This window comes from Myripristis murdjan, chromosome 13 (assembly GCF_902150065.1).
Source record: "Myripristis murdjan chromosome 13, fMyrMur1.1, whole genome shotgun sequence".
Lineage (NCBI taxonomy): Eukaryota > Metazoa > Chordata > Actinopteri > Holocentriformes > Holocentridae > Myripristis > Myripristis murdjan.
The window spans coordinates 26,164,433-26,176,128 of record NC_043992.1 but is presented as its reverse complement, the minus strand read 5'-3'; the positions used below and the strand labels follow the sequence as shown (position 1 = coordinate 26,176,128).

General features: G+C 41.9%; 1 protein-coding gene across 1 annotated transcript in view; it reads left to right on the top strand.

Annotated features, from left to right (window-relative positions):
* Positions 1 to 8,972: 8,972 nt before the first annotated feature.
* Positions 8,973 to 11,696, top strand: part of LOC115370181 (cGMP-inhibited 3',5'-cyclic phosphodiesterase A-like) — a 71,286-nt gene continuing 68,562 nt past the window's right edge. The window contains exon 1 of the mRNA XM_030067083.1: positions 8,973 to 10,095. Within this exon, the coding sequence (XP_029922943.1) occupies positions 9,190 to 10,095 (906 nt within the window). The 5' untranslated portion in view covers positions 8,973 to 9,189. The remainder of the gene's footprint in view (positions 10,096 to 11,696) is intronic.

Sequence of the window (11,696 nt, the reverse complement as noted above, 5' to 3'; positions counted from 1 at the left end):
CACATTTTTGTTTGTTTCTGTCTCATGGCCATGAATGTAAATCTCACAGGTTATTACACCCTTCCAAAAATAATAAGTGTGTGTGTCTGTGTGTTTGTGGGTGTGTGTGTACGTGTGAGCCCCTGTATGATGCCAATATGTGCACTCACTCTCACACATCTACATGTCTACTGACACTGACTGGCACAAATCCACACACTCATCATTCCACACTGCAGTGCTCTGAAATTCACAAAAACTTTCCCTTTCATCTGTCCCTTTTCCGTTCCCAGGCCTGTTACTCTTACTCTACCTGAACACACACACTCACACACACACACACACACACACACACACACACACACACACACACACAGTGCCCTATCAGAGTCCTGATAAGCACGTTTTTATCCATGGATTCCTGAAGGGTTAGCAGCCACAGCTTATCGGGGTGCTGACGCAAGGCCATCCTGCTGCCCAGGGAAGAGTGTTTTTATAGCTTGACCAACAGGGAATAACAGGTTTTGGCTGGATTTCCTGGTCCGGCCTGACGAGATCAAGGAGGAGATCAGTCTGACTGAGAGTGGGTGTTGTTCCAGTCTGAAAAGACGCCGGTGTAGGGAGATAGTCGCAGATTTATGACAAGGTTTCCACTTAATATGTAAGGGAATGTGACAAAAAAAAAGAGAAAGTGGAAAACAGAAAGATTTTTGCTTTGTTTTGTAAAAGGAAAGAGCAAATGAGTCCAAGTGGGATTTGTATTCCACTTTTTACACACACACGCACCAAAAGAGGGTGGTGTTTGAGCTCAATGTCCCACATCATTACTAGTGTTAACAGGCCACTGTTGGAGATTTATCCCTGATGGAGAGCAACAAACAGGATATGGTACATTTTCTGCTGCACTGACACAAACAAGTCATATGGTAGCGATTAAGACAACAGAGTGTTAGACTGAGCGAGGTGTGTGTGTGTGTGTGTGTGTGTGAGAAAGTGGGGTGCTGCGAATTTTCACTTTCTGGTTCAAGCAAAAAGCATTTCAAGCAAATGCAATGCATTCGGTGGTTTTGTAATGATAAAACTTATCACTGAGATGTGATAGTGTTTTCAAAGGCCCTGAATTCCTCGGCTGTGATAAACCAGCGCATAAAGCCACCCCAAATACCTCAGTGATGAAAATGAAATTCCGCATGACAGCATGAGATAAATTTGCACATAAACATGCTGATTTTTCCATGTTTGTGATGAGAACCAGCATGGTCATTTGCTCGTTTTGGATTGCATTTACGTCTTGTCCTTCTTCGGTACCACAGCAGGGCTGTATTGATCAGCTAACTCTCGAATTAGTTGTCTGTGACTAATAAAATAAAATAAAGACAGTGCCAGTTTCTTTAACTGGTGACAAAAGATGTTATTATGATTTTTTTTTTTCATTGCACATCTGTCAGTAAGTCTCCAAGCCGTACCAAACATGTCTTGTGCTGTAATAAATACACAAGCTTTTCTGGTTCACAAGGCCAAGATGCCCCCATTCAAGCTTCACAACATGACCAGGGCAGTGGAAAATTATCATTTATTTTTTGCTCTGGTTGGAGATTCTGTGAGAATTCAGTATCCCCTCTCCAAAATGTGTGGGAAGTCGTTTCCAGACAGGCACATTTTTTTCCTCTGTAATCATGTCAGCATTTTTTTTTCAATGAGAAAGTCAGAAAAAAAAGTTTTTAAACGTCTCACCACCCCAGCCTAATCTCTCTAGATGATTGACTTAACCATACGATCTGTGTATAGTGGAACTCAGAAAACAGGGAATTCTTTTTTTTTTTTTTTTTTTTAGCAGCAGAAAGAACTTAGCTACATGGACTGATCTTTGTCTATTTAGTTGTTGGTTTCTTGGTTCATTAATTCTTTTGCTCATTTGTTTATTCATCGCTGACGCACTAATCTGTTTTGTAAAACTTGCATGTCATCACTTGCCATTTTAAAAATGGTACTGCTAAATGTAGTGGTTCCGTAAAATAATTGTATTGGTTCAATTAGTAATAATTGTAGATGCTGAAAAGAGCACTGGTTCGAACACAGCCCATCATTTTGTAATATTTTTACAGCATATTCTGTGCATTTTCAGGGCACTGTTTACACTTCATCATTGTTCTGTCTTGTCTTATGACCGTCTTATGAAGGGGCTATATATATATATATATACATATATATATATATATATATATATATATATATATATATATTCTCAGTATCATTGCGATGTTTTTTTCATGAGAACCTATCTGACTCATAAAAAATTAAAGTTCAAGGTATTTGATAGAGTTGTGTAATTTTTTTGTCTCCCTACAGTGACCCTCGTACGACGTCACACTTCACTGGGTGCTGAGGCCCTCTGAAAAACACAACTGAAAAACAGCATCGCTTTTTTCCCCACAGCAGACGGTTAAAATATCAGCATTTTTAACTGCTGATTGGTCGTGCGTGTTGCCTGCTTCTTCTTCTTCAGAGCATGTTGTGAAGTTAATGGATGTCAGTTACTTGTTACCTCAGTCTCAGATTACATTTCTACACTGGAAGAGATTAAGATCTGCCGTTGTTTTATTTAGTTCTTTATGTCAAGACAGAGTATATCAGTGGTTCTCGATCTGGGGTTCAGGGATCCCCAGGGACTATTCAGTTCAAACTTTTCAGACTCTTCACTGTTAACCTGCTAATCTACAGTGCAGACCAGAGGTCTTCAACAGGGAGTCCAGATTTTTACCAGATTTTTTCCCCCACAAATTTAGAAGTCTTTAAATACACATTAACATGAATCCATCATATTATAGCGAATGGATAAATGGAGACAAAATACATTATCTTTTAGTCAGCAATGCACACATTCACACGAGGCCTACCTTTGTTTAAAAAAACAAAACAAAAAAAAAACATTTACTTATGTCACCCACAAATCCTTGTCATCCATTTTTCTCCCACACAACAGCCAACTACTGAGACCAGTATATTTTTATGCCAAGTGTATGGATGTTGTCAAGAGCAAAATTGGATCGTCTTGTAACTTGACCAAAAAACACAAGCACAAGAGAGATTCCCTCCACCTCAGAAACCACCGGTGAAGATGCGAGAGGCGACGCGGCACCTGCTGCTGATGTAGCAGCTAAAGGTAAGCGCAAACGAGAGAAGACCCGAAAATATACAGACAATTATCTGAAATTTGGATTTATTCATGGCAGTGGCACTAATAGGCCATCACTTGTTTTGGTTCCACTTTACCTTTTGCTGTCACTTTACCTTGCACGTTTAAAATAAAAACTTGAATAAATAAACCTGTATTATTTGAATAGCTTAGTACTGAATGTACAATAACAAGGTACATTTATACATGTCAGTAAGCCCGGTTTAATATAAAACACAATTTTATACATTAAATATTGAAGGGGGTCCCTGCTCCATCACTCAATCAGTTTGGGGGTCCTATCAGATGGGGATCCCTGAGACTACATTTGACTACGGGTCAACACCAAAAACGCTGAAATGCCCCTTTAGTGACTCAAATGACTGGGGTTATGAAGGGAATAACAACACACAATTCAACAAAACAATTCAAAAGTATTTCAGAACAAAAATAAAACTTTCACACACCCCACCACCACACACAATAACACACACACAAGAAAATAAATAAACGACCAACAACAAAAGAAAAATTGCACATTGTAGTTTTGAGAAAATTATTATAATTGAACAGATTGTTGTATTGGGGTTGATTATGTGTGCCATCATGTAAGATCAAACACTTTTTTTTCTTCTGTGAAAAAAACCCCAGGCTACCAGTAATTTGTTGCACATCGTTTCGAGCACTAAACAGTGTGTCCTTGGAATACAGTGTGTCTCCACGATCACTGTTGTGTGCCACTGCTCTAAAACTGTTGAGTGCCACAGGTTTATTTAGAGAGTGCCCCCTTGGAGCAGGAATGGGTCACAGCAGCACCTTCAAATAACATTTCTGGTGTTTAGCAAAACATGGAGAGGCAGAGGGAAGAAGTGAGAGAGAACAGTCATCTCACTGCTGTACAGCCCCCGGAGACATAGTCCCTCCTCTCTCTTCACATTCGCACACACACACACACACACACACACGCTCTGAGCAGCAGCATGGCCTGCTTTCTCCTTCAAGGGGCACAGGCAGTCTGTTGTCCCTGGCAGCCAAACAACTGGCCAATGACGTCTCTCTGGCCAAATGTGTCACAGCATGACGAATAGTAGTTATATGTGCTATTATCCAAAAAGGTTATGACAACAGGAACACACTCTATAATGTCTTAAAAAGCAGAAGTATAGCACACATAGGATGAGGCTGTAAATTTTACCCATGGCTGTGACTTGGTGAGAAATAGAAAGTGACAACTGACAAGTATAGGCTTGGTTTACGTTTTGACATTTAGAAAAAAAGAAGAAAAGAAAAAAGAAAGAAGGAGAAAAAACATGGCAACGTGTCAGTAACCTTGCTTTGTGAATGTATATATTGGCGTGTTTGTTGTATGTATACTGTACTGTATGTGTGTTTAGGTGCATGTGTGGGTGGGTGGGTGTGCATGAGGGAGGGAGGGAGAGAGAGAGAGAGAGAGAGAGAGAGAGAGAGAGAGAGAGAGAGAGAGAGTTTGAACGGGCTAGGCTCAACAGCAGTAATGTAGAGGATGCTTCAGATTAAAAGTTTGTGTTCAATAATTTTCTGTTCATCAAAAATACAGATATGTAAACATGAACCAGCTGAGAGAAAAAAGTCGAGGAAAAAATTCCTCAAAAGTCTTCCTCTTTGGTTTTAGAGTCATGCACACTTGATTGGAGTCAGCCTGCAATCCTGTAAAGTCCCTTGGTGTCTGAATGAGAGGCTTTTGGCACCGTGGGGGGGCTATTTTTATATAAAATGTTAAAATGTTTCAACACAGTAAATTCTCTCTTCGTCTCTTTCTCTCTTATTAGCATGAACTGCCCAAACCTTCAGAGCCCAAAGGTCAAAGACAGCCACGATTAGTATGATTAGTCACCTAGAGCATAATTAAAAACTGTTATCATAATGAATCACCCCATAATTTGGAAACACAAAAAGCAGTGTTTTGAAAATCCTTTTCTTTTCAAGTTCTATTTTCAGCAGTGATTGCACCCGCTGTTTCTTCCAGATTTGGACTCTGTTACCAGAGGTGCTGGGAGTTCTGCTTCAGAGAGCCTTGATCTTGAGTCCAGTTTATTATTTAAAGGTTAATGAGGAGGACATGGCCATTTCTTGGATCATAGCACACAGATTATTTTGATACTTCAGTAATTACAACATTATTACAAATCTTTTCAGCTTATTCCAAACAAACTGAAATTGCTGCTCATGCAAAACCCATCACTGCCTGTGCACTTGAGGATTTTAAGTCTGGTTTCTTCAATCTGCATACAAATAACACAACTTTATATCTTTCAGCTTGCAGAACAATGCAGAACAGCACCAAAGCATGGAACAGAGATGCCAGTAAAGTGTGGTATTTGGATGCATCTGTTGCCCACAGAGATTAATGGGAAGGACTGGTGTATCACCTGCACAAAAAATTAGACTTTGGCATTTGCACTGCATGCAATTTGAAAGTATAAAGTTGTGTTATTTGTACAGAAACTGATGAGATCAGGTTGGGATTTTTGAGTCGGTGTGACTATACTTTTTACTTTCAGTTTACCTGGAAAATATTCCTAAAAAACAACAACAAGCCGCTGTGTGTTCAGACCAGCAACAGTTTCACTGGTACTTTGATGTCTGTGGACTGATGGCGCCTACTGCAACCCCCTCAAAAAAGCAGGGGCTTTTTCTGAGATGAGCAAAGCAAAGCAACTGCAAATTAAGCCAAAATGTTGCCGGTGTCTAAAAGCGTGCACGTCAACAAAGACAGTGATACTTACACTATATAAATATGTCAGACATGTTGTTTAAAATGATATGCTAACTGTTTAGTCTGTTTTTAAATGATATAATAACTGTTTAGTCTAATAACAGCCACGTCTCCATCACTCCTCACTCTCTTCTCATCTTTGAGTTTTTTTCATGTCAGAAGGCCAATCTTCACTCTACTTTTGGCTACAGGACAGTCTGTTTCAGTCATAACATGCTGGTCTATCTCTGGGCATTCAATAATTACTTTCCTTATTTCTTTCTTTATTTTGCTGATGACACTTGACTTTCTATGGATGGCGATCGTCTTTGTCTGTTCAGCCATGGCACCTATCACTGCTCATGTTTACTGGTTCTTCATCTGTTTATTCAGACTAAAGCATTGTTGCTTCCAGAAACATAAAACACATTACTTCCTGTGTGACAGAAAACATTTCCTGTGAATGATGTTCCCAACACCAAATTTTGCAGACGTAAAAACTTTTATGACACGGGTAATGGTTGAATCGCCATTGTGTTATATCAAAAAAGAGGCAAAAGAGACAAATTAAAAATACTTATGTACATGAAAATGTTATGCATTACCACTTTAAAAACAGGTTTGGTTGAAATTTAATGCACACATTTAGTTTTCAGTGAGTATTTTTGACAAAGACGTATTGCCATGTATCTAAGACTTGTACATGCACCAGAGTCAGACACCATATGAAAAATTCGTCCTCTCCACTCTGACACAGGCCAGAATACTAAGGAAGACTGTTACATTTGGTGTGTGTATAAAATGCAAACCTGCAGGAAATGTCTCTGTTTTTATGAACAATCATTTACTCATAAGCTGAGGAAAGCTACAGAAAAGAAGAAGGAGGAGAAAAAAGACATTCTGTTCTTTTGGAGCACTTCACAACGACGACACTATTTCAACACTTCCTCACCACAACCGGAGGTGTGCGTCTGGTGAACGTCTCAGAGGGCGAAGGTCAAAAAATGTTATTATCATATGGTACCTCAGCCAAGATGGGATTTACTTTAATGTACAGTACCAACAGACAGACCTGAACCCAGACCTCAGACTGAATTCCCTCCTCCGGTGCAGCTGGATCACCTTGCTCAGGACCGGTCGAAGCAATCAAGTGACAGAAACAACACAGCTGATTTTTGTGTTATGTTCTCGTGGATTGCTGCAGATTTAAAGGACAGTGTCCTGTAAACATGACGCAATGTAACTGCCTCACCCGTTACAGGAAAACTGTTACCTAGAGAAAAGCTCCCACCTAATCCTCCTTGCCTTAAACCACGAGTCACATGGCGATGAGTTGTGACGGTGAATCCCAGTTCTTAGGAAACTGGTTTTTGAAAAGTAGCTGGGCTCCTTGGTAACTAAACTGGCCTCTCACACCCTCTCCTCTGACATCCAGCCCAGCTTAATAAGTGTCTATGCTAAATAACACAAGGAATAGTTACATTAGATGGTGTGTAGTGTGAAATGTTTACCAGCCATGGCTTGACTAAAACGTTCAAAATGTTCAAAAACGGAATCATGCCCTGACTGCGCTTTAAATGAACCTTGTTGCACAACACCCTTTACCAGTGGGACGATTAAAATAAAACAAAGAAATGAAGTCATGGTAACTCGAAAGTTGTGATGACTAAAAACTCAGCTATTAATGGTAAAAAAAAAAACACACCTTACAAAAAGGTCATATACACTTGTTATGCTGTTGGATGCATATACTTACACTTATTATATATAAACTCATCTATCACACACAACATTACACAAAACTCGATTCTAAATGTTGGGGAAAAAACATATTTCTAACCTCTTTCTTTAAAAGAAAAATAATATTTTTTTGTGAACTTCACTGCACTTCCAATGTAATCTCCCCCCAAAAATATTTAGATAGTATAATATCTATCAACTGAACGATAATTTAGTTGAGCTGTTAATATAAGAGGAAGAGACAACAGCTTGGTTTTATGTGATCACAGTGCATCATTTTTAATCCGCTCACAAAATGTAGGGCAGAACAGGTGAGGGCTACCAGCTTGTCCCGGACTAGCCTCTGAGAGCTAAAGGAGGCGGAGCACTGTGAAATTTAGGGAAATAATCCAAAAAACAATCATGGATGACAAGATTATTATCATAAAGCAAAATTACACTCGTTGTTTTTCCATGTTTCCTTTTGGGGGGTGTTTTTTTTTTTTTTTTTTGAGGAACAACAACAACAAAAAATAGCAGCAGCAGCAGCGTGTATCACCCAGCTGAAAGAAAAATAAACCCTTGATGAGAGAGGCCATATCAGGGCGAAAAATCTGATAAATAATTAGGCGAGTAATAATAAAGGAATATTAGGATTATCATCATCATTGCTGCTAATACCAGTGCATCAGCAATGATTTTGTAGTGGTGCAACAACCTCCCCAGGCAGTGAGGCAAGGAGCACTGCAATGCTCCTCAACGGTAATATTTCTATACTGACATTCGAGCACTGATGGTGTTGTTTCAAGCTTTTTGGCACCTCTGTAAATATTCCCATATAGGGTCTTGGAGTTTCCGTGATATTTGTATAGGATAAAAATTGCTGGATCCCAGTCAATCTTCGTAAGGGGCAGCAATGTTCAGAGCAAAAGCCAGGAAATCTTCATGTAAACATGGCATCCATCCACTCAGCACTGAGTCACATCCAGAGCAGCCTGCAGCCTGCAGAGTGAACAGAAACAGTGGGAAGAGCTGAAACGTGACGGAGAAATTACCGGAGCAGCACAAAAAAGGGATAGTGTATAGTGGGAGGAGAGAGAGAGGAAGAAGAAGGAGATGGGAGAGAGAGAGAGAGAGAGAGAGAGAGAGAGAGAGAGAGAGAGAGAGAGAGAGAGAGAGAGAGAGAGAAAGAGAGAGAGAGTGAGAGTAGCGGCAGTAGCCTGAAAGTGTGAAACGCCAGGAGTTGCTTTTTGGTTCACTGGTTGATCACCAGGGACATCTGAATACTCGGGTAAATGAGAGGTAATGGACAAGTTTTAAACCAAACAAAACATAAAAGTTGGGGTTAACCCCTTGATTTTGTTTTTGATTTGAGCCTTTCCATATTTGCTAAACTTTTGTTTTGGGGGCACAAACTCTCCAACAATATTTTGGTGTCTCCTAGCAGCGCGCACAGACAGCATCATGCGTTATCACGGGCATTAGACGTGAAATGAAACATGTAGACTGAGACATTCACAGAGGGATTAAATACATTATTTTTCCCGGACGGCCACAGCAGCATTCCGCTTGACTGATAGCGATGGCCTTGGAGGCAGACAGCGACAGAGGGTCATCAAGGAGCGCTCATGAAAAATATCCCCGGGCGGCGTTGGAGCGCAACGGCTACGTGAAGACATGTGTCACGCCGCTGTACCAGGACGCAGGGAGCCAGTCGTGGCTGAGACTCGCCGTGACATGGACTTACCAAGGAGTGTCGTCTGCGGTCTGCGTGGCCTCCGTCTCCGTTATTCTCGCTCTGCTGCTCATATTGGTCGACTGGGATGCAGGCAGCAGCAACGAAAATAGCAGCGGGTCCGGCTCTCGTTTTCATTTTGCGGCGAGCTGCGCTGTGGAGCTGCTTTTGACTGTGCTGTACCTCGTCTCTCCTGTTTTTACACTTATATGTGCCTTCTTCTGGGTCGGGCTGTATCTGATTCGCTGCGGGGTACTCATCCGTACCGCGGTTTTCCTGCTAGCGGTGTGTCACTTGGGCGAAGCCGCGGCGCAGTCCCTCCTGCGCGGCACCGAGGAGCAGCTGCTGTCGCTCCCCGCCACCCTGGTTGTCCTCGGCTGCCTGGCCAGCGGGGCTCTGCTGGTCGTCCGGCTGGGACAGGGAGTGTCCATACTAGTCTTTATCAGCATCATCAGGGCCGTCTCCCTCGTCTCTCTGAGCAGAGTCCGGGCCAGCTGGAGACCCTACCTGGCCTACCTGCTGGGGCTGCTGGGGGTTTTGCTTGCGCGGTATGCTGACCGGCTCCTGCCGGCCTCAGGGACCAGCGGGACGGGGTGCTGTGGCTCTGTGACCGGGGCGAAGGAGGAGGACATCCCGGTCTTCAAGAGGAGACGGAGGTCCAGCTCCATAGCGGCCTCGGAAATGATGGCTCATACTCAGAGCAACTGCAAGTCCCACCGCAGGACTTCGCTGCCTTGCATTCCGCGGGACCAGGTCAGAGACGCCCAGCTTTAAACTTATCCACGTTTTAATGTTTTCTGCTATTGTTTTGTTTATTGCCTGCCAATTAGAGCAGACTGATAGCGCCCTGTGTTACGCGCTGTGTTAGTGATGGGCATGGCATGTGTGAGTTTAACCCAAGTGTCTTGTAACAGGCCACCCGGGATGATAATACTATCACTAATAATAATAATAGTCGCGCCTCTCCACTTAACATGTCACAGTTCTGCTGTTTAACTTTCAATATTTCAAGGCGTTTATCATGATTTTGTCGACAACAGGGTGTTTTGCAAGGCAACATCTTCCGCACACTGCAAACATCATGTTCACCTTGGTCATGCCGTCATTGTGCATGATTGTTGATAAGCAAATGTACGGGACGGGGCAGTGAGCAAGCCAGGCAGAGCCACTGTTGACTTCCCAGTGCATTTGGTGCGAGACTGTAGTTTTGTCTGTCTGTGATGTCTCTGTTGTGTCTGTGTGTGGAGGTGGACATGTAGCGTATGTAAGACTGCATGAAGGTGTGTGTGTGTGTGTGTGTGTGTGTGTGTGTGTGTGTGTGTGTGTGTGTGTGTGTGTCTGTGTGTGTACATGCTTGTGATGTCACTTCCACACATGAAACAACTTGGTGTATGCTTCTGCTTTGCTGGGTGCTGGCTAGTGGTGTAGTGCAGGATTCCAAAAGTGATCCAGAAACAGATAAGGCACTGGACTAGGGATTTGATATCATTTGTGTCCTAAGGAATCTCATCAAGTCAGACTTGAGTTTTAAGTTTGATTTTGTATTGAGTGTCAGTAGAGATAAGACAACAGAGGGTAACGAAACCTCTGATCTGAATACTGTATATTCATTTTAACCTTGCAACATTACACACTAGTTAATTAAATACATGTGAAATTGAACTATTCTCCATGTTGGTGGGGGGCCCTGGACCTCCCTCAAAGATGCCTGGAGGTCGATGGACCCCTTTTTGGGAAACATCAGTGTAGTACATGGGTAAATAAAGATGACAGTATAGTGCTGAGGGGGACATGTGCATAATGTGACCCTAGCATCCATTTTTTGGATGAATTGGCCTGATGTCGGTGACTACACTCAAAATACCCAAGAAATTATTTAGATATGCTCTGCATCTCATTTACAATACAATGCTGGCTGCTGGTCTGACTTAATGAGCTGAGCCATCATGGAGATAGTAGTGCTTATTGGTCAGTGTGGACTCAGATACATATGTCTGGTGTCACTGGGAGAGTAGAGCTGAATTTAAGCTTTTAAGTAAGTCATTCTTGGCGTAGAATAGTTTTGCTTGTATTATTAGACAGTCATTTTTGTCCCTCAAAATCAGAGACCAAGGGAATGTGTTTGAGCATCCCCTGAGCAGTGTACAACTCCATTATGGAAATACGAGTTACCGTATGCAGTGTGATTGTTTTAATGGATCAGAGTGGAGAAATGTAGTTTCTAAAAACAATCCACAGAGGCTGTCTCTAATCAAATGATGCCAATCAATGAAGGTACTCACAGTGCATTACCATAACATCAGAGGTCAGAACTGTGAATCTTTGTGGTTTAGGGGAAGCAATTGCATTTGTTC